Genomic DNA, 23,929 nt, shown 5'->3' with positions numbered 1-23,929 from the left:
TTTGAAGTTATTACAAAACAATGGCTATATTTCACTGTGCTATACAACATATCCTTGCTGCTTGTCTGTTTTATACATAGTAGTTTGAATGTGTTAATCCCATACTCCTGTATTGCCTCCAACCCCTTCACTTTCCCCATGGGTAACCATTAGTTTGTTCTCTATACCTGTGAATCCGTTTCTGTTGTTACGTACATTGGTTTGTTTACTTTTTTTAGATTCCACATATAAGGGATAACATAGAGTATTTGTCTTCTTCTGACTTATTTCACTAGTGTAATATTCTCTAGGTCCATCCACATTACAAATGCAGAATTTCATTCTTTTTAATGGCTGAATAATATTCCATCGTGAGCTTAGTGGTGAAGAATCCACCTGCCAATGCAGGAGACGTAGGTTTGATCCCTGGTTTGGGAAGATACCCTGAAGAGGGAAATGGCAACCCACTCCAATATTCTTGCCTGGGAAATCCCATGGACAGAGGAGCCTGGCGGGCTATAGTCCATGGGGTCACAAAAGATTCAGACATGACTTAGTGACTGAATAACAACTACATAACACTACTGGTGACAATATAAAATGGTACAGCCACTTCGGAAAATGGTTTGGCAGGTCCTCAAATGATTAAACATAGAGTTATGTTTAATTAAAAGAAATTAAAAACATGTCCCCACAAAATCTGTGCATAAATGTTTACAACATAATATAATATCCAAAAGATGGAAACAACTCAAATGTCTACCAACTGTGAACAAAATGTAGTGTATTCATACAATGGAATATCATTTGATTACAAAACAGGAATGAAGTACTGATACATGCCACAACATAGAGAACTTTGGAAACACTAAGCTAAGTGAAAGAATGTAGTCACAAAAAGTCCACATATTATGTGATTCCATTTATATGAAATGTCCAAAATACGCAAATCTATAGAGACACAAAGTAGGTTAGTGGTTGCTTAGCACTTCTGGCAGGGTGAATGTAGGGATGGGGATGTGATGGAAAGTGCAAGTCGCTCAGTCAAGTCCAACTCCTTGCGACTATACAGTCCATGGAATTCTCCAGGCCAGAACATTGGAGTGGGTAGCCGTTCCCTTCTCCAGGGGATCTTCCCAACCCAGGGATCAAACCCAGGTCTCCCGCATTGTATTCTTTACCACTTTACCATTTGATTCTTTACCACTGAGCTACCAGGGAAGCCTAATTGGGTACAGAACCTAATTGAGTACAGAATTTCTTTTTGAGGTGATAAAATATTCTAAAGTTGACTGTTGATGGTGGTTGCACATATCTGTGAATATACTAAATCCACTGATACATTTAATTATGAATTGTATGGCATATGATTTGAATTATATTACAAAAAAGTTATATTAAAAAATGACTTTATACTCTGTAACATTCCTTTGTGTCTGACTTCTTTTGCTCATAATGTCTGTGGTATTCATTCCTTTTATTGCTTTGTAGTATTCCACTGTATGAATATACCACAGCTTATTTAATCCATCTTCCTATTGATGGTTACTAGGGTTGTTTTAAATCTTTACCTCTTATAAATAGAGCTATCTTGAACATTTTTTGGTACATATTATGGTAAACAGATATACTCATTTCAACTGAATATACATCTAGGAGTGGGATTGTTGGGTCACTGCTAGGATAGAAGCATGTATAGTTTTAGCAGATACTGCCAATTTTCCAAAGCGGTTGTACCAATGTACATTTCTACCAGCAATGAATCAGAGCTCCAGGTACTTCCCATCCTCACTAACCTTGGTATCTTTTTTTCCCAAATACTTTTTTAATGAAACAGAGAATACATTGCTGAAGACTCAAAGCAGGGATTTGAATGAAGACCACTTTATCAATATTTTCTTTTATGGTTGGTAGTTTTTTGTGTGTGTGTCTCCAAGGTCATAAAGATATTCTCCCAGGTTTCATTTTAGAAAACTTATTGGTAATCCATTTCAAATCAATGTTTTTGTATGGTGTAAGGGAGGGGTCAAGGTTCATTTTTTAAAAATCATGAGTATCTAATTGTACCAGCACCATTTATTGTGGAAAAAAATTCTTCCCTATTGAATACCACTGGGCACAATTTTGTCATAAACAAACATGTGTGACACTATTTCTGGACTCTATATTCTGTGGTGTGATAACTCTGGGAGACAGTGAAGGACAGGAGAGCCTGGTATGCTGTAGTCCAAGGGGTCACAAAGAGTTGGACATGACTTAGCAACTGAAAAACAATAACAAAAATTCTGTGGCAAAAAAAAAAAAATTCTGTGGTGTAAGTCTTCAGATCTGATTCAACTATTCAAAGATCATCCTTTGCATCTATATAGAAATTTTAATATCATCATGTCAATTTCCAGAAGTAAATCGGCTGGTATCTGGATTAGGATTGTCTTGAATCTAACTGATCAAACTGTGAAAACTGATATCTTAACAATACTGAATTTTCCAGTCCATGAACACAGGCTTCATTTATTTAGACCTTTAAAATTTCTCTCAGCAATGTTTCACTATTTTGTAGCTTTTAGTGTGGAGATCTTCTGCATCTTCTATTAGAGTTATTACTAGACATTTGATGGATTTTGATGCAGATGGTGATTGCAGCCATGAAATTATCCATGGCTGATTCATGTCAATGTATGGCAAAAACCATTACAATATTGTAAAGTAATTAGCCTCCAACTAATAAAATATAAATGGGGGAAAAAAAAGATGCTTACTCCTTGGAAGGAAAGTTATGACCAACCTAGACAGCATATTAAAAAGTAGAGACATTACTTTGTCAACAAAGGTCCCTCTAGTCAAGGCTATGGTTTTTCCAGTAGTCATGTATGGATGTGAGAGTTGGACTATAGCTGAGTGCCGAAGAATTGATGCTTTTGAACTGTGGTGTTGGAGAAGACTCTTGAGAGTCCCTTGGACTGCAAGGAGATCCAACCAGTCCATCCTAAAGATCAGTCCTGGGTGTTCATTGGAAGGACTGATGCTGAAGTTGAAACTCCAATACTTTGGCCACCTGATGTGAAGAGCTGACTCATTTGAAAAGACCCTGATGTTGGGAAAGATTGAGGGCAGGAGGAGAAGGGGACGACATAGGATGAGATGGTTGGATGGCATCACTGACTCAATGGACATGGGTTTGGGTGGACTCCGGGAGTTGGTGATGGACAGGGAGGCCTGGCGTGCTGCGGTTCATGGGGTCGCAAAGAGTCGGACATGACTGAGCGACTAAACTGAACTGATCCTATTAAAAATAAATGTGTAGAAGTTCATTTTCCAATTATTTCCTATTAGTACACAGAAATACAATTAATTTTTGTCTATTGACCTGTACCCAGCAAAATTCCAAATTCATTTATTTTTAAAACTTTATTTAAAATAAAACACACATATAGAAAACCAGTTTACATGTGTGCATGTGTGTATCTATAGAATTTTTTAAAACATTTATTTATTTGTTTGGCTACACCAGGTCTTAGTTGTGGCATGTTGTATCTTTAGTTGTAGTATATGGGATCTACTTCCCTGACCAGGGATCAAACCTAGGCCCTCTGCATTGGAACCAAGTCTTAGCCACTGGACCACCAGAGAATTCCTCCTGTATAATTTTTTTAAATGTTGAATTCCTAGGACAAATCTTACTTGGTTATAATGTATTATTCTTTTTACATATTGCTGAATTCAATTTTCTCACATTTTGTTTAAGATTTTTGTATTTATCATTTAAGATACTGACCCGTATTTTTTTTTTCTTGAAATGTCCTAAGTCAAGTTTTGTCATCAAAGTCATGCTGGTTTCATAGAATCAATGTGTTACCTCTTTCTCTATTTTCTATAAGAGATATTTTTACAGGGTTGCTATTATTTCTTCCTTATTTATTTTGGAGTATTTATATCAGTGAAGACATTTTCTTTTTGTAGGAAGGTATTTATGGTAAAATTACTTTAGCAGGTAATTTCCCTTTGTACCAATTTTCATAGATATATCTTTTAAAAAGTTTGTCCATTTTTGTCAAAATATTCAAATTTATTAGCATAAAGTTATTCACAATGTCCTTTTATTGTCTTACTAATGTTTGAAAGATATGTAATAATGCCTACTTTTGAATTACTTGTATTAGCAATTTGTGTTCTTTTTATTTTTTGATCCATTTCATTTGGCATTTAGCAAATATAGTAATCTTTCCAAAGAATCAACTTTTGGCTTTGTTGACTTTCTCTACTGTATGTCTGATTTGTTTCATTCTTCTCTGCTCTTATCTTTGTAATGTTCTTCTTCTCTACTTTCTTCAGGATTTAATTTTCTTGATATTTAAGGTCAAAGCTTAAATTGTTGATTTTCAACCCTTCATCTTTTCTATACATGCACTTAAAGACATAGAATTTTTCCTTATTTTAGATACATCTCATAAATTTTGATGTCATATTTCCCATTTTTAAGTTCAATATATTCCATAATTTTCATTTTGATTTCTTCTTTTGCCAATGGATTATTTCAAGTGTTTTTTTTTTTTTTAAAGATTTTCAACAATGGGGGTTTTCTAATCATCTTTCTGTTGAGTTCTAATTTGATTCTATTTTGGTAAATGCTACAAGTACACCTACAAAAAATGTGTACTCTATAGTTTACAGGTGTATTGTTCTCTCTATATATTTTGAGAAACTTTCTAGAAATCAATAATAAATGTTTGCAAGTAAGCTATGGTACACACCTTACTCTGATTGAGAGTCATTGTGTCTAGATAACTGTACAGGAAAAATTTCAGACACATCTGTATTTTCATAAAAGAAACCATATGTACAAAAGCAAACATGTTACGAACAGGGAGACTTGAAAGACATTCCTAAGTAGGTCAGGCACTTGGGAGAAGGAATAATGCATATCATCATAAATATCTGGGAACTATAATGAACCTGTTGCCTAAACCTGTGACCCTCTTCTAAACTGCTTCACTGATTCCATAGTCCTATAATCAAAGTTCCTACTCTCTGTCCCAAGGGTTTTGCTTTGTATTATAGGGTAAGCTTACGTTGTTTGTCAGTCATCATTTAAGTGAAATGCTGCCAAAAGTGAAGATTTTTAGAAGAGCAACTTCTGTCTGAGATACTTGCATATCTCCAGATAATGGTTTAATCTCCTTTGGGGGAAAAATCCTAAACAGTGGTTCTCGTATTTTTATGGCCTAGGTCCTGGCCCAAAATGTATAGAAATTTCACTCAAGCTTTGCCGTTTTGTTTAACGTGCCTGTGGATCTTGCCTAATCTCAAAATTATCATCTCTGAGAATTTCTTATCCATTGAGAACTAATCTTTGAGCCAAAAGCAACCCATGATTTATTGCTAGTTATTAAGCCAATGGAAGGAACAAGCAAAAGCCAGGTGCTGAAGGAATAAGCACTTAATCCTAGTTTTAGTGTGGGTGTACAACTGAACAAATAAAAATGATTTCTAATTCCAACATGAGACTTGATAGATTTTATCTACTACATTTGAATAAATTAGAATGACCCTTCTAGTTCTGGACTGAGGAGACCATAGGCTATAAATATCAATACATAATATATAAAAACAGAGACAATCCTATGCCCTGCCAGCTGAAATGCCTTTTTGCTGGTAGAGGATACTTGCTGGGTTTTGATTTAAAGCTTTCAGGTCTTGTTGCCATAAACACTAACACTTAAAATTTTTTTTAATTTTTATTTATTTTTCATTTATTTTTATTAGTTGGAGGCTAATTACTTTACAATATTGTAGTGTTTTTTGCCATACACTGACACGAATCAGCCATGGATTTACATGTGTTCCCCATCCCGATACCCCCTCCCGCCTCCCTCTCCATCCCATCCCTCTGGGTCTTCCCTGTGCACCAGCCCTGAGCACTTGAAAATTTTTTTTAATTTTTATTTTTTGGCCATGCTCCATTGCTTATGAGATTTTAGTTCCCTGACCAGGGACTTAACATGGGCCCTCCAGCAATGGAAGTGTGGAGTTCTAACCAGCAGACTTCCAGAGAATTTCCATAACCACTAACACTTTTGATGATGACACTCGATGAATACTTTACACCAAAGTCAAAATTATAGTACTGGAGATAAGTGAAATTCTTCCTTGCAATGACTTATAAAGACTTTTCTCCATCTTCATGTTTTTGAGATTAAAAATTTACTCATTTGAAAAAATAAATAGCTTTTAGAAATCTACTTACTAAGATTACTCTTAGCCCTAACATGTGATGACTCTTCACATACAAAGTAACTCCAAGGATGTTTCTAGCAACATCCAAAAGTTAAGTTCTTAAATGGATATCCTCAAAAAGAGCCAGAAAGAGATATTCAAGAGCTGTTGAGTTCCCTTGTGTTAGAAACGTTTGAACAGTCTTAAAATCATATGCGGTCATCTTTGGTATAATCCCTACTTCCCTTTAAATTTCCTTTTTTCTTTTTCTGGAAACCTGATCTGCCCTTCTCTGCCCTATACCTGTATCCCAAGTTGAATATTTTAATGATATTTTTCTAAATGTTTCTCTCCCGAAGTATAAACTGATAATGACTTAAGCACTCCCAGAGATCTTTGCAAAAACGGCTCTCAAAGACCAAGATGCTCTAATACTCAAACAAATGACTTTCTAATGAAAGAATTTTTGGCACTATAGCAGCATTTCATTTAGTAAATATACTTTAAGCCTTTGTATATGCCAGACAGTTTTAGGGGGTAGGGATAAAGAATGAACAAGACAGACAACTTTTCTGCCTGCATGGAACTTAAGTTCTGCTTGAGAAAAAAATTGATATACATTATATAATATCAAGTAGTGATGTGCGCTGTAAAGAAAAATTACAGGTTAAGAGAGTAAATAGTGATACAAATTGTTATTTTAGAAAGGGTGTGGTCAGGAAAGACCTCTCTGGAGGGGGTGACACTTGAGCAAAGGATGTAGGGGAGCAAGCTACATGAATACCCAGGAGAAGAGTTCTAGGCAAAGGAAATAGCAAATACAAAAGGCCCAGAGGCAAGAAAGTATAATTAAGATATTGTAGACCTAGATTATAGTGAACTGAGGTAGCATGATGGGAGATTAGGTCAGAGAGGAAACCAAAAGCCAGATATCTATGGCCCTGTAAATCATGGTAAGGACTTTGGATTTTAATTCCAAGTAAATGGGAAGTACAAGAAGACTATCTGATCTGACTTATAATACTTTGGCTGTTGTGTGGCTATTGGATTTATAGAAGGGCAATTGTAGAAGTAGAAAGGATAGCTGAAAAGCTATTCCAGTGGTCCAGGTGAGAAATGAGGTAGCTTGGACTAAGGTGATACTAATGGCCTGATTTACTATTGAGAAGGGGCACACCACAAACCACATTACTTTCAGCCTCACCTCCCACTAATATAACCACTGAATAAGAGACAATGCCAAAACTAACAATGCTCCCTTGTACTCCTGGCTTTTGTTTACTCAGTTCCCACAGCTTTTAATGCCTTCTACTTCCTTCTCTAACCATTAAAATCTTACTCATTATTCAAGAGTAAGTTCAAATATTACCTTTTGAAGTGGGTCATTTCTTCTTTTATGATTCCACACCCTCTATATTTCTATTAGTGAAGTTATTTCATTTAGCTTTGTATACGTGTAATAGATTGTTTCTGATCTCATTTCTTCACTAAATTTATTAAGGTTAGAGACAGTAACACATTTACTTATATTTTCACAATACCTAGTAGCCCCTAGTAATTTAATAAAGACTTTGTAGACTGAATGTGATAAGCTGCTTCCCTTGGGTCACTAACATAATGGTACATCAGGGTTAATACTTTTCTAAGAGTCAATTCCCATAGCACTAAAATTTCAGACACTGTTTATATGGTTCTTAATTAACTTTGATTTGGAATAGATTTTTAAAAGGTTGGCATTTTCCAATTCCCCCCCAGGAGCTTATGATTCACCAGCTTTGCACTTGCCCTTAATTTGTCTATTTACAATTGGTAGCTAAATGACTTATTTACATTACTCACTGCTGGGTTCATAATTTTAGGAAAAACCCAATCTAAAGAAATACAAACTTTTAACAAGTCAGATTCATTTTTTTCTAGATGAATTTTGTGTTTTTTTTATTAAAGTACTACATATTCATTGAAAAGTTCAAACAATATAAAAGTGAAATAAAAAGTAAATGTCTTCTAAACTCACCAAGTCCAAGAGGTAGCAAATGTTGAGTCTGGTGTGTATCCTTCCAAGACGTTATATACGATATATGCATTCATATGTATGCATGTTTAGTTAGCCCTCCCTATTAGCAGGTTCTACACAGGCAGAGTCACCTAGCCATGGATCAAAAATATTAAAAACAAACAAAAATTCCAGAAAGTTCCAAAAAAAGCAAAACTTGAATTTGCCATGTGGCAGCAACTACTTACATAATATTTACAGCTATTTACATAGTATTTACCTTGTATTAGGTATTATAAGTAATCTAGAGATGATTAAAGTATATAGGGGGAAATATGTAGGTTATTTACAAAAACTAAGCCATTTTATATGGACTTGAGCATCTGGGGATTTTGGTATCCATGGGGGGTGCTGGAACCAAATCTCCTGCAGATATCCAGGGATGACTGTGTGTGTGTGTGTGTGATTTTGTTCATTCATGCAATATCCAAATATCAAATATTGGAATAAAAGGTAAGCAAACATAGATACGGTATTTGGCCGCATGAAACTTACAAGCTAGTATATATGCATAGAAACATACATATGCACATTTTAAAAATAAAAATGCAATCAGAAAAAGCCAGCAAAAGTACAATAGTCCAAAGTAAGGGGCACAATCCAAGGTAAAAATCCTTTATTGGCAATAAGAAGAACACAGTTTATAGGCTGGTGAAGGGAACTTGTCTAAGATTGGTTTGGTTTTGAGAAGCAGAGGAGAAAGGGCTGAAGAGTGAGCAGCTGATCAGTAAGGCAGTGGAGAAGAAAGTTTGTGTTATGAGAAGCCCTACATGCACCTCTACCCATTGGCTGCTGCTGCTGCTAAGTCACTTAAGTTGTGTCCGACTCTGTGCGACCCCATAGACAGCAGCCCACCAGGCTCCCCCGTCCCTGGGATTCTCCAGGCAAGAACACTGGAGTGTGTTGCCATTTCCTTCTCCAATGCATGAAAGCGAATATTGTAAAGTAATTAGCCTCCAACTAATAAAAATAAATAAAAAAAAAAGAAAAGAAAAGTGGAAGTGAAGTCACTCAGTCGTGTCCAACTCTTAGTGACCCCATGGACTGCGGCCTACCAGGCTCCTCCATCCATGGGATTTTCCAGACAAGAGTACTGGAGTGGGGTGCCATTGCCTTCTCCGACCCATTGGCTAGGAAAACATAAATACTACAGGAACTCATGTATACAACAATGCTAGATTATAGGTATAAACTTCTATTAGCCTGGATCATGGCCCTGGCCTCCTTTCCACATGTACCCCCTACAAATAGCTGGCCTAAGGAAAAAGTACCACAAATAAAGATAAGTTATCACAACTTAAAGGTGAAAAGCTAACAACCTGGTTTAAAAATGGGCTAAATACTTGAATAGAAATTTCTCAAAAAAAAAAAAAAAAAAGACATACAAATGGCCAACAGGTATATGAAGCTAGGCTCAAAGTCATGAATCTTCACATAAATGCAAATCAAAACCAAAAATCACCTCACACCTGTCAGGATGGCTATTATATAAAAAAAGACAAGTGCTGGCAAAGATGTGGAGAAATTGGAACCCTTGTACATTGTTGGTAGGAGTGCAAAATGGTACATCCACTATAGTAAACAGTTCCTTACAAAATTGAAAATAGAACTAGCATACAGTCCAGCAATCCCACTTCTGGTATTTATCCAAAAGAATTGAAATCAGGATCTTGGAGAGATATTAGCACTCCCCTTTCACAATAACCAAATATAGAAACAAGCTAAATGTCCACTCAGGGATGGATGGATAAGGAAAGTGTGGTTTATAGACTTTAAGCCTAAGTCCTACCCAGCCTTAAAAAGGAAATTGTGCAATATGTGACAATATGGCTGAACCTTGTGGACAGTACGCTAAATCAAATAAGTGAGTCACAGAAGGACAAATATTGCATGATTCTATTTCCATGAGGTATCTAAAATAGTCAAAGTCATAGACTCAAAGAATGGAATGGTGGTTGCTGAAGGAAAATGGGGTTGCTAATCAATAGGCACAAATTTACAGTTAAACAAGATGAATCAATTCTAGAGATCTGCTGTAAAACACTATGTGAGCTTAGTTGCTTTAGTCATGTCTGACTTTTTGTGACCCTATGGACAGGGTCCCTGCCAGGCTCCTCTGTCCATGGGATTCTTTAGGCAATAATACTAGAGTGGGTTGCCATATCCTTCTCCAGAGGATTTTTCAGACCCAGGGATCAAAATCTGTGTCTCCTGCATTGCAGGCAGACTCTTTATTGCTGAGCCACCAGGGAAGCCTGTAAAACACTGTACTTATAGTAAATATTCTATATTGTACATTTAAAATTTTAGTAAGAGGGTAGATCTCATGTTAAGTGTTTTTATTGCAACAAAATAAAAATTTAAAAGATAGGTTATCCAAAGTAAAGCACAATATAAGATACTACATGAAAATGGGATGAGAAGAATAGGAAGAAAGAATGGTAGGTGGAGAATTCTCACAAGAGAAATGATGCCACAAAGCAGATGAAAATTGTGGCTAAACATGTCAGCATGAATTTTAAAATATTAAGTAATCATCTCTATAAAATAAAGATATAAAGTGGGGATTCAAGAGCTCAGAAAGAGCTGGCAGAAAAAAGAAAATGAAATATGAGCCATTTTAGAAGAAAATGGTAAGAGAAAATTAAAACAATCCAGAAATAAAGGTAAAACTGGAAACAGCAGAAGTGAAGAGATACCACTGAATAAACAGTAAGGGACATAGAAAATAAGAGATAAGCAAAATGAAATGGAAATTGAGATTAGTTATAACATTATGTTTTCTCATCAACTAATGAATTAAATAAAGTCTTTAACACACATTCATTTTACATTTGTATGAGAGTAACAGATGTTATTTTTAAAAAATTATCCACCAAAATGCCAAATGAATACACTTGACAGAACACGGTAAGTCATGTTGCCAGAGAAGTGCAAGTCAAACTCTGCTTAACCTCATCTTTCCTTGGCCCCTAGACTGAACTCCTAGTGCCAACAGAATTTTGTTGAATCTCTTTTTTTCTTTTCTATTGAGTTTATGTTTTGTTCTTGCTTCTGGTCTGGGAATAGCCAATAAGTTATTCTCCCTCGGTAGCAGCAATGACTGGCAAAGTGGTTTCACGGTCTCATCATTTGGTGATCTCTGTAAATGGATTAACAGATTATCTAGTCTCTGGATAAGAAACAACAATTTGTTAGTCTTTTTTGTTGTTCTGTATGTCAATTTTGAGCTTAAATTAATAAATTACTTTACGCCTGCTGGAAAGAATACCACTATAATATCTGGACTGGTGAGTTTCTGTATTTATTCTTTTTTTAAAATTTATTTATTTTTTAATTGAAGGATAATTGCTTTACAGAATTTTGTTGTTTTCTGTCAAATCTCAACATGAATCAGCCATAGGTATACATCTATCTCCACCCTTTTAAAACTCCCTCCCATCTCCCTCCTTATCCCACCCCTCTAGGTTGATACAGAGCCCCTGTTTGAGTTTCCTGAGCCATACAGCAAATTCCCATTGGCTATTTTATGTATGGTAATATAAGTTTCCATGTTACTCTTTCCATACATCTCACCCTCTCCTCCCCTCTCCCCATGTCCATAAGTCTATGCTCTATGTCTGTTTCTCTATTGCTGCCCTGTAAATAAATTCTTCAGTACCATTTTTCCAGATTCCATATATACGTGTTAGAATATGATCTTTATCTTTCTCTTTCTGACTCACTTCACTCTGTATAATAGGTTCTAGGTTCATCCACTTCATTAGAACTGACTCAAATGCATTCCTTTTTATGGCTGAGTAATACTCCATTATGTATATGTACTCTGTATTTACTCTTGACCCATAGCTGAAATTGTAGATCTGAAGCCACAATATCTCTATAGCACTGGGACTATGTGTTGATAATTGAGAAAGGCCTTGACTTGAGTTTTCCTATCTGGGGCAGGTATTCATAAATTAGATTATAAAGTCTCCTATATTAAAGGAGCTCTATTCTAATTGGTTTATGGACATAAATAAGCACTCATACACAAATATTCTTAAAATTTCCACAAAACGGAAATGGAACTTCTAATACTTTACATATACTTAAACTAAAAGTATTCTCATAAAAAATTCAACTAACTCAGAAACATTTTAGTAATCTGAAGTTAAGGTAAATCTTTGGCATATGAGAACAGCTTGATGACTTTGGTTGAAAAGACTTTTTGGTGATTTATTTGTGTAAATTAAAAAACTAGCATACATTTTATTTAACTCAGGTCTGTTTTTCTTAAGTATATACATGTTTACTGACAAAATAATGTTATATATTACTCATATATGACATTTAAGATTATGAAAAATGTAAACTCTGTTCAACTACAGTTGAATCATTGTTCTGACAAACTTTTAATTTCAGCAGTAACTATGTTTTGTAGTATGTTAGATTTAAGATCATTTTCAAGATATTTAGTTCACTTAAAATGTTAAGACTGATATTACATTGAGTTAATAAATGAATAATAGATACCAAGATAACTTTTAAGTAAAATCAAATACTTTCACTACTAAGCATAGTTTTAAGTTTATATACTATTGCTTCTTATTTTTATATGCTATAGAGAGGTGATATCTTTGGGTTATGTTAAAGAATGTGTTCATTTTTCCTCTTTAAAAGGGATGAAGGTAGTCATAGAAAGTTGTGCTGTGTGTTCATGAACTCTGCTAGTCTGCTACACTACTAGTGAGTGAGATATGTGTCTCAATTACACCTAAGTTTTCTCTTTGAAATAAAAATTATTTTGGTTAAAAGTTACAATTAAAACAAGTGGTTGAGATTATACTATGAGCAATAGTGTCAAATGGATTATGTGCTTTTGTTTTTAAAGGAAAATGTAGTTTCCTCCCAAATCAGTGGTTCTCAAACTTTCTGTTCTCAGGACCCCCACGTACTCTGAAAAAATTATCAAAGAGATTTTTCATATGCAGATTATAACTATTGATATTTACCATTTTAGAAATTAAACAAAACTTAAATATATTTCCTGATTGAATTACTTTGAGACAAAGTCACTGTGTGTTAATGTCAATTAAAAAGTAATTGTATTTTGAAAGTGAATAAGAAGAGGGAGGTGGGAGGGATGTTCAAGTGGGAGGGGACATGGGTAAACCTACGGCTGATTCATGTTGATGTTTGGTAGAAACCAACACAATACTGTAAAGCAATTATCCTTCAATTAAAAATAAATAAATTTTTAAAAAATTAATGAGAAGATTGTTTCACAGTTTTGTAAAGCTCCTTAATGGCTGACTTAACAGAAATAGCTAGATTCTTGTATTTTCTTCTGCATCCAATCTTATTACAGTATCACACATCATGTAGCCTCTGAAAAACTCTTAGTCTTTTCATAAAACTAGTTTTGACAGGCAGATCCCCTAAAAGGTTGTCAGTTTGTTCAAGAATATAAAAGAGCATAATGAAGGACAAATCTGGAAAGTAAATTTCATTTGCCCTGGTTTAAACCTGAGTCTAAAATAAAGCTCTGTAATGTATTAAAATGGATCAAAGGTATCTTGATTTCTTGATGGGCTTGCTTCCTTAGTTTACTAAATAATGGTTTCACTTATAATATAAAAGTTTATTCTTTGCCTTGTATGCAATCTACCTAGATAGCAGATTTTGTGTATTTTTATTATCTTTGTTATATCTTTACTTTTGATCATTTAATGACAAAAAATTTAAGAAAAAAGTTTTCTCATTTATTGAAGAGCTAAAGTTCTTTAGAATTGTTTTATTTTCTATGCTTGTAAATGTGTTATTGTCATTTTGCTTAAATGGGTAACCAAGTACTGTTTCTCAGGTGCCCATAATTGTATTTTAATCAAGTGCCCAACTGCCTCTAATAACTCTTGATTTTGCCCTGAAAAGTCACATCCCAAATACAGAAAATATAAAACAATGTTTTCAGGATATCTTCTAAACCTAAAATTATCTTTGAGATTTCCAAAAGGGCCCCTGGAAAACTGCAAAAATTCATTCTTTCTCCTCATAGAGAGAGAAATATAAGAAGTAATTAGGTTTGTTTGATGGGTTACTATTGCTAAGAGTTGCATGAGAAGAGTTTCAAAATCAGAAGGATGCTTAGCCTTCTCTATGTTAAATTTTTATAGGTAAAATATTATTAATATAAAAATTTCAGAAATTTTACACTTTATGGGCAGTTCCTGGAGATTTCTGACTGTCTTCTCTTTTCCTAGTATATTTTTACCTTCAGATAAACATAAATCATACATTTTTTGAATAATTTTCAAAAATGGATAGAATATGTAGATAGGGGATAGAGGATGCCAACAACACTATAAACCAATTAGAAGTAACAGATGTTATATATAATACTCCATCCAACAACAGCAGAAAACACTTTATGCTCAAGTGCTAATGGAATATTCTCCAGTAGAGACCATATATCTGGCTACAAAATAAGTCTCAATAAATTTAATAAGACTAAAATCACATAGAGTATATTCTCTGACCATAATGGAATGAAGCTAGAAATCCATAACAGAAAGAAAACTGGAAAAGTCACAAGTATGTGGAAATTAAACATCAAGCAATGAGCTGAAGGAAAAAAAAAATCATGGGAACTTAAAGGAAGAAAAATATTAAAGCAATACCACTTTAAACCATTAGGAACTAGAAAAAAGAGCAAAACAAATTCAAAGCTACTAGAGGAGCAAAATAATAAAGAGCAGAGAAAAATGAAATAGAGGATAGAAAAATAGAAAAAAATCAATGAAACCAACAATTTGAAGAGATTAAAAAAATTGACAAAATTTTAGCTACACTGACAATAAGAGAAGATTCATGATTAGAATCAGATCCTAGTAATTCAAAGAGGGGACATTATAACTGACCTTACAGAAATATAAAGGATTGCAAGAGATTACTATGAACTATTGTATGCTAACAAATTAGATTTCCTAGATGAAACAACAAATTCTTTTCTTTAATTTTTCCCTTAGTTTTAATCTAATGTCCTTTTTCTTTTTAAAAAATTTATTTTCAACTGGGGGATAATTGCTTTACAATTTACAGTGTTGTGTTGGTTTCTGCCACACAACAACGTGAATCAGCCAAAAGTATACCTATATTCCCTCCCTCTTGAACCTCCTTCCCACCACTCACCCCATCCCACCCCTCTAGGTTGTCACAGAACACCAGGCTGAGCTCCCTGTGTCATACAGCAACTTTCCACTATCTTTTTTTATATATAGTAATGTCTATGTCTCAATGATACTCTCTCAATTCATCCAATGCACTACTTTCCCCACTGTGTCCACAAGTCTGTTCATAGAGAACAGACATAGAGTCGGCATCTCTATCCCTGCCTTGCAAATAGGTTCATCAGTACCATTTTTCTAAATTTCATATATATGCATTGATGTATGATATTTTTCTCTGACTTACCTTGTATAACAGGCACTAGAGTTCACCCACCTCACCAGAACTGACTCAAATTAGTTCCTTTTTATGGCTGAGTAATATTCCACACACCCCTTCATGGATCACAGTCTTGTCAGAGTGAAAGAGCTTGTGTAACTCAATGAAGCTATTAGCCATTCCCTGCAGGACTACCCAAGATAAATGGGTCATAGTGAAGAGTTCTGACAAAACATGGTCTCCTGGAGGAGGAAATAGCAACCCACTCCAGTATTCTTGCCTAGAGAACCCCATGAACAGTATGAAAAGGCAAAAGGATGGGACACTGGAAGATGAGCTGCCCAGGTCAGAAGGTGTCCAATGAGGTACTGGGGAAGAGTGGAGGGCAATTACTAATAGCTCTAGAAAGAATGAAGTGGCTGGGCCAAAGTGCAAACAATGTTCAGTGTCCGGTGTCTGGTGGTGAAGGTAAAGTCTGATGCTGTAAAGCACAATATTGTGTAGGAACCTGGAACGTTAGGCCCATGAATCAAGGTAAATTGGACATGGTCAAGCAGGAGATGGCAAGATTGAACATCAACATCTTAGGAATCAGTGAACTAAAATAGACGAGAATGGGAGAATTTAATTCAGGTGATCATTATATCTACTACTGTAGGCAAGAATCCCTTAGAAGAAATGAAGTAGGCCTCATAGTCAACAAGAGTCCAAAATGCAGTACTGGGTGCAATTTCAAAAATGACAGAATGATCTCTGTTCATTTCCAAGGCAAACCATTCAATATCACAGTAATCCAAGTCTATGCCTCAAACGCTAATGCTGAAGAAGCTGAAGTTGAACAGTTCTATGATGACTTATAAGACCTTCTAGAACTAATGCCAAAAAAGATGTCCTTTTCATCACAGGGGATTAGAATGCAAAAGGAGGAAATAAAGAGATTCCTGGAATAACAGGCAAGTTTGGCCTTGGAGTACAAAATCAAGCAGGGCAAAGGCTAACAGAGTTTTGCTGAGAGAACACACTGGTCACAGCAAACACCCTCTTCCAACAACACAAGAGATGACTCTACATATGGACATCACCAGATGGTCAATACCGAAATGAGATTGATTATGTTCTTTGTAGTCAAAGATGGAGAAGCTCTATATAGTCAGCAAAAACAAGACCTGGAGCTGACTATGGCTCAGATCATGAACTCCTTATTGCAAAATTCAGGCTAAATTGAAGAAAGAAAGGGAAACCACTAGGCTGTTCAGGTATGACCTAAATCAAATCCTTAATGATTATACAATGGGGATGATGAATAGATTCAAGTGATTAGATTTGGTAGGCAGAGTGCCTGAAGAACTATAGATGGAGGTTCAAAAACATTGTACAAGGGGCAGTGACCAAAAACATTCCAAAGAAAAAGAAATGCAGTTAGGCAAAGTAGCTTTCTGAGAAGGCTTTACAAATAGCTGAGGAAAGAAGAGAAGAGAAAGGCAAGGGAGAAAGGGAAAGATATACCCAACTGAATGCAGAGTTTCAAGAAACAGCAAGGAGAAATAAGAAGGCCTTCTTAAATGAACAATGCAAAGAAATAGAGGAAAATAATAGACTGGAAACAGCTCTTCAATAAAGTTGGAGCTATCAAGGGAACATTTCATGCGAGAATGGGCATGGTAAAGGACGTAAACGGTAAGGACCTAACAGAAGAAGAGAGTAAGAAGAGGTGGCAAGAATACACAGAATAAGTATACAAAGAAGGCCCTAATGACCCAGATAACCACAAAATTGTGGTCACTCACCTAGAGCCAGACATCCTGGAGTGTGAAGTCAAGTGGGCCTTAGGAAGCATCACTACGAAAAAAGCTAGTGGAAGTGATGGAATTCCAGCTATTTCAAATCCTAAAAGATAATGTTGTTAAGTGATGCACTCAATATGCCAGCAAATTTGGAAAACTCAGCAGTGGCCAGGACTGGAAAAGGTTGGCTTTCATTCCAATCCCAGAGAAGGGCAATGCCAAAGAATGTTCACACTACTGTACAATTGCACTCATTTCACATGTTAGCAATGTCATGTTCAAAATCCTTCAAGCTAGGCTTCAACAGTATGTGAAGAGAGAACTTAAAGATGTATGTACAAGCTGGGTTTCAAAGAGGTAGAGGAACCAGAGATCAAATTGCCAACGTTCATTAGATCATGGAGGAGGCACGGGAGTTCCAGAAAAATATCTACTTCTGATTCATTGACTATACTAAAGCCTTTGTGAATCACAACAAACTGTGGAAAATTCTAAAAGACATGGGAATACCAGACTTCCTTACCTGTCTCCTGAGAAACCTGTATGTGGGTCAAGAAGCAACAGTTAGAACCAGACATGGAACAACTGATTGGTTCAAAATTGTTAAAGGAGTAAGACAAGGCTGTATATTGCCACCTTGCTTATTTAACTTCTAAGCAGAGTACATCATGCAAAATGCCAGGCTGAATGAATCACAAGCTGGAACTAAGACTGCCGGAGGAAATATCAACAACCTCAGATATGCAGATGATACTACTCTAATGGCAGAAAATGTATAACAACTGAAGAGCCTTTTGATGAAGGTGAAAGTGAGTGAAAAAGCTGGCTTAAAACTCAACATTCAAAAAACTAAGATCATGACATCTGGTCCCATCTCTTCATGGCAAATAGAAGGAGAAAAAGTCTAAGCAGTGACAAATTTTATTTTCTTGGGCTCTAAAATCACTGTGGATGGTGACTGTGACCATGAAATTAAAAGACATTTGTTCCTTGGAAGGAGAGCTATGACAAACCTAGATAGTGTATTAAAAAGTAGTGACATCACTTTGCCAACAAAGGTCCATATAGTCAAAGCTAGGGTTTTTCCAGTAGTCATGTATGGATGTGAAAGCTGGACCATAAAAAAGGCTGAGTGCAGAAGAACTGATGCTTTTGAATTGTGGTGCTGAAGAATACTCTTTAGAGCCCACTGGACTGTAAGATCAAACCACTCAATCCTAAAGTCAACCTGAATATTCATTAGAAGGTCTGTTGCTGAAGCTGAAGCTCCAATACTCTGGCCACCTAATCAAAGAGCCGACTCACTGGAAAAGATCCTAATGCCAGCAAAGACTGAAGGCAAAAGGAGAAGGGGGCAACAGAAGATGAGATGGTTAGATAGCATCACTGACTCATTGACATGAATTTGATCAAACTCCAGGAGACAATGAAAGACAGGGGAGCCTGGTGTGCTGTATGCTGTAGTCCATGGGGATGAAGAGTCGAACGCTACTGAGCAACTGAAAAACCACAACAAATAATCCATCATCCTTGGAGCTATACCTAGTGGTCTTCTTTGGCATATAATTCTTTTCATATATTGCTGGATTTTTTCCAGCTTCATTGAGATGTATTTGACATATAACATTATGTATATTTAAGGTGTATAATGTCATGAGTTTATACATGAATATATTGTGAAATGATTACCAAAATAAGGCTAGTTAACACATCCATTACTTCGCATAGTTGCCATTTGTGTTTGTGTGTGTGTGGGGTGAGAACATTTAAGATTTACTCTTTTGGCAACTTTCAGTATTGTTAACTACAGTCACCATGGTGTACATTAGGTCTCTCAAAACTTATTCATCCTATATCTAGAAGTTTGTACCCTTTGACCACCATCAAACGTTACCCCATACCCCTGCTCCTGGCAACCAACAATCTTCTCTGTTTCTATGAGATTTTTTTTTTCTAAGATTCCACATATAAGTTAGGTCATACAGTATTTGTGTTTTTCTGTCTTGTTTCACTCAGCATAATATCCTCCAGGTATTCATCCATATTGTTACAAATGGCAGGGTTTCTTTCTTTTATAAGGCCAAATAGTTCATTGTGTGTGTGTGCATACATATACATATATACACACACACACACACATATATGTATGTCATATTTTCTTTATTCATTCATCCTTCAATGAATACTTAGACTATTTCCATGTCTTAACTATTGTGAGATATGAACACGGGGATGCAGATGCCTTTTTGCAATAGTGATTTCATTTCCTTTAGATATATACTGGGTACTGGGGGTTTTGGAGATGGTTGCTCTATTTTTGCTTTTTTGAGGAATGTGTACATTGTTTTCCATAGTGGCTGTACCAGTTTACATTCCCATCAACAGCGCAAAAGAATTCCCTTTTCTCCACATCTCCTTTGTCTTTTCAATAATAGCCATTCTTTTAAACAGTTTTAGGTTCACAGCAAAATTGAGTGGAAAGTATAGAGAATTCCCATATATACCCTATCCCCCACTGCACACAACTTCTCCCACTATTGACATCCTGCACCATACTGGTACGTTTGTTACAATCAGTGAATCTACATTAACACATCATTTTTACCCAAATTCCATGTTACATTAGGATTCACTCTTGGCATTGTACATTCTACAGATTTTGGCAAATGTATAATAACATGTATACACCACTGTAGTATCATACAGAATAGTTCCACTGCCCTAAAAGTTTCCTGTGTTTTATCTATTTATTCCTCCCTCCTCAATTCATGCTGACAACCAAAGATCTTTTTATTGTCTTCATAGTTTTGTCTTTTTTGTAATGTCATATAGTTGGAATCATATAGTATGCGGCCTTTTCAGATTGGCTTCTTTCACTTAGTAATATGCATTTGAGTTTCCTTCATGTCCTTTCATAGTTTAATAGCTCATTTCCTCTTAGTTCTGAACAATATTTCATTGTTTGGACATTCCACAGTTTATTTGACTATTCACCTACTGAATGGTATCTTGGTCGCTTCCAAGTTTTAGTAATTGTGACTAAAGTTGCTATAAACATCCATCTGTAGGTCTTTTCATGGACATAAGTTTTCCATTTATTTGTATAAATAACAGGGAGCACCACTGCTGGATTGTATAGCAAGAGTATGTTTAGTTTTGTAAGAAATTGCCAAGCTGTCCTTCAAAGTGGCTATACCATGTTGCCTTCCTGTCAGCAATGAGTGAGAATTCCTGTTGTTCCACATATTCACCAGCATTTGGTGTTGTCAGTGTTTTGAATTTTTGTCATTCTAATAAGTGTGTAGTGGTATCTCGTTTAAATTTGTAAGTCTCTAATGACAAAGATAGATATAGCTATATAAACGGAATCTATCTGTGTTCCTAGAATGAAGAAACTGATTTTCAGTAGACAGCCAGCATTCTGACATATTTTTTAAATAAAAGGCACTAAAGGTATGAATTTCACTCTGAGCACTACTTTAGTAATTTAGATTCTGTTATGAGGTATTCTAAGTATCATTTTCTAGATATTTCATATTGCTGCTGCTCTTGTTTAGTCGCTAAGCCAAGTCCAACTCTTTTGCAACTCAATGAACTGTAGCCTGCCAGGCTCCTCTATCCATGGAATTTTCCAGGCAAGAATACTGGAGTGTGGTTGCCATTTCCTTCTCCAGGGGATCTTCCCGACACAGGGATCAAATCCAAGTCTCCTGCATTGGCAGGCAGTCTTTACCACTGAGCCAGCAGGGAAGCCCAGATATTCATTCCACAGTTACTTTTGTTTTTTAAAATGTCCAAGTGGTAAAGGATTCTGTTTCCTAATTCCATTATTAATTTCTAGTTTTATTGCATTGTGAAGCATTGTGGTCAGATAATGCTATCTGTTTTACTTTTATGTTTTAGAATTTATTCAGGTTTTTTTTTTTCATTCAGGTTTTTCTTGTGATTAATTCTGTAAATGTTCAAAGGGCACGTGAAGAGAAAATTAGTTTTCTGTTATCAGGCTATAAAGTATATTTTCAGGCTATCTGGTATATTTTTATTAAATTTTCCATATTGAGTAAGTTATTTAGGTATTTTCTCACCTTTCTTTTTATTGTTTTCATCCTTCTAAATGCCTGCCATAGACTGAGATAGGTGAATTAAATTTTATATGTTTATGTTCTTATAATTCCTATAGTTTGATATAAACATTCATCAAAGATATCATGAATATACACATAAAATGACAGCCCAATAATTTTTAAATATTAGGAAACCAAATTCACCATTTTTAAAAATAATAATACACCATGACCAAATGGATAATTCCAGAAATCCAGTGATGACTTAATTTTAGGAAATCTATTATTATTATAATTTAATATATTAATACTTCAAAAGAGAAAAACCATGTGATGATTTCTGCTGCTACTGCTGGTGCTGCTAAGTCACTTCAGGCGTGTCCAACTCTGTGTGACCCCATAGACAGCAGCCCACCAGGCTCCCCTGTCCCTGGGATTCTCCAGGCAAGAACACTGGAGTGGGTTGCCATTTCCTTCTCTAATGCATGAAAGTGAAAAGTGAAAGTGAAGTCGCTCAGTCGTGTCCGACTCTTAGCGACCCCATGGACTGCAGCCTACCAGGCTCCTCTGTCCGTAGGATTTTCCAGGCAAGAGTACTGGAGTGGGCTGCCATTGCCTTCTCCACTGATGATCTCTAGAGAAGCTTAAAAGGCATGTAATTTGGGACTTCCCTGGTGGCACAGTGGATTAGACTCCACTTGCCTATGTAGCAGACACAAGTTCAATACCTGGTCCGGGAAGATCCCAAATGCCACAGAGCAGTTAAACCTGTGCCCCACAACTACTGAGCCTGAGCTCTAGAGCCCATGGGCAGCAACTATTGAGCCTGAGTGCTGCAAGTACTGAAGCCCATGCACCCTAAAGCCCGCATACTGCAACTACTAAGCCTGTGTGTTGCAACAACTGAAACCTGCACACCTATAGCCTGCGCTCCGCATCAAGAGAAGCTACTGAAACAAGAGCCTGTGTACTGTAACAAAGAGTAGCCTCCGCTTATCACAACTAGAGAAAGCCCGTGCAAAGCAATAAAGATCCAGTGTAGCCAAAAATAAATAAATTCATTAATAAAAAATAAAAGGCATGAAATTCAATTCAGTATGTATAGATTTTAAAAAATTCTAACTAAAACAGGAATAGATGGACACAATATAATAAAACCTATCTAATAATACCATCCTTAATTAGGAAACCATAGCAAGCTACTATATACTTCAAATGGTTTACTACTACACAGATTATTTCATTACAAAATGCTAACAGTATCTGATATTATTGTGGTTTGGAAGGTTCTGTATCCTACATTTAGTCAAAGTCAAAATTTGTTTAAATTAGATATCAAATCCAGTGACCTAAGAGCAATAAAGTCATATTGAACAATGATGGTCCTATTTTTATACTCAATACTACAATGTAAATCAAGATAAAATATATTCTTTGGACTTCACCTGGTGGTCCAGTGGCTAAGACTCTTTGCTTCCAGTGCATGGGGCTCAGGTTTGATCTCTTGTCAGGGAACTAGATCCCATATGCCACAACTGACGATCCTGCATGCTGCAACTAAGACTTGGCACAACCAAGTAAATAAATAAATATTAAAAAAAAATATTCTTACTCTAAGTAGCATGTCAAAGATTTAAAATACAAAATACAAACATAGAGTGGGGAAAAGCTAGTTCTTAAAGGATCATTTGGCTGGTTATCAAGTATTTCAGTGGCACAAATTTCTGTTGATAAAAGACTTGGTTATTCAGATCCGAAACCCCCTTTATAACCATGTTACCATACTCCCAGTCCCACTATACCTGTTGTTTTCAGGAGATTCCAGACGTCTCTGCATTTACATATCAGATCAAGTGCACGATTTAGTAAGCAGGTCTGTTTGGTAAGAAAGTAAAGAGAAAATTAGTCTCAACCAAACAAAACTTTAAGCAAATAAAAATCATATCATTAAAAGCAGTAAAAAATTAAACTAGAAAAATGGAAGTATAAACTGAATATTTTTGGATTTATATATAAATATTAGCCTCTATTTTTTTTTCTTTCCTTTTCTCCCCCTAGTTTTATTGAGGTACAATTGACATAACAGCACTGTTTAAGATGCATAGCATAATCACTTAACTTACAGGAAATTGAGGATTAAACAGAAAATCTTGAGTATTATCAATTTTTTAAAATAATCTAGGACAGAAGAAAATTGCTTCCAGAATGGTGATATGAGGAGATCTATAGATCCTCTTCCCAGCAAAAGTGCCACAACTGGTGAAAATGATAAAACATGATCATGTAAAGTCTCAGAAAACTGCCCTAACGGCATATATTAATAGCCAATGGGGAAACATCTATTCCAGGAAATCTACTAAAGTCTCAGTAAGAACAGTGAGTACCTGTAGCAGTTGAGCCATGATCTGGCC

The 23,929-nt window shown here is 35.6% G+C and overlaps 1 protein-coding gene across 1 annotated transcript in view; it reads right to left on the bottom strand.

Moving 5' to 3' along the window:
* Positions 1-23,929, bottom strand: part of LOC122434655 (testis-expressed protein 11-like) — a 76,240-nt gene that overhangs the window by 35,475 nt on the left and 16,836 nt on the right. The window contains exon 7 of the mRNA XM_043458272.1: positions 23,321-23,393. Coding sequence (XP_043314207.1) covers positions 23,321-23,393 — 73 coding nt within the window. The remainder of the gene's footprint in view (positions 1-23,320; positions 23,394-23,929) is intronic.

This window comes from Cervus canadensis, chromosome X (assembly GCF_019320065.1).
Source record: "Cervus canadensis isolate Bull #8, Minnesota chromosome X, ASM1932006v1, whole genome shotgun sequence".
In the NCBI taxonomy this organism is placed as follows: Eukaryota; Metazoa; Chordata; class Mammalia; order Artiodactyla; family Cervidae; genus Cervus; species Cervus canadensis.
The sequence above is the reverse complement of the archived record's forward strand: the minus strand, read 5'-3'. Positions and strand labels throughout refer to the sequence as shown.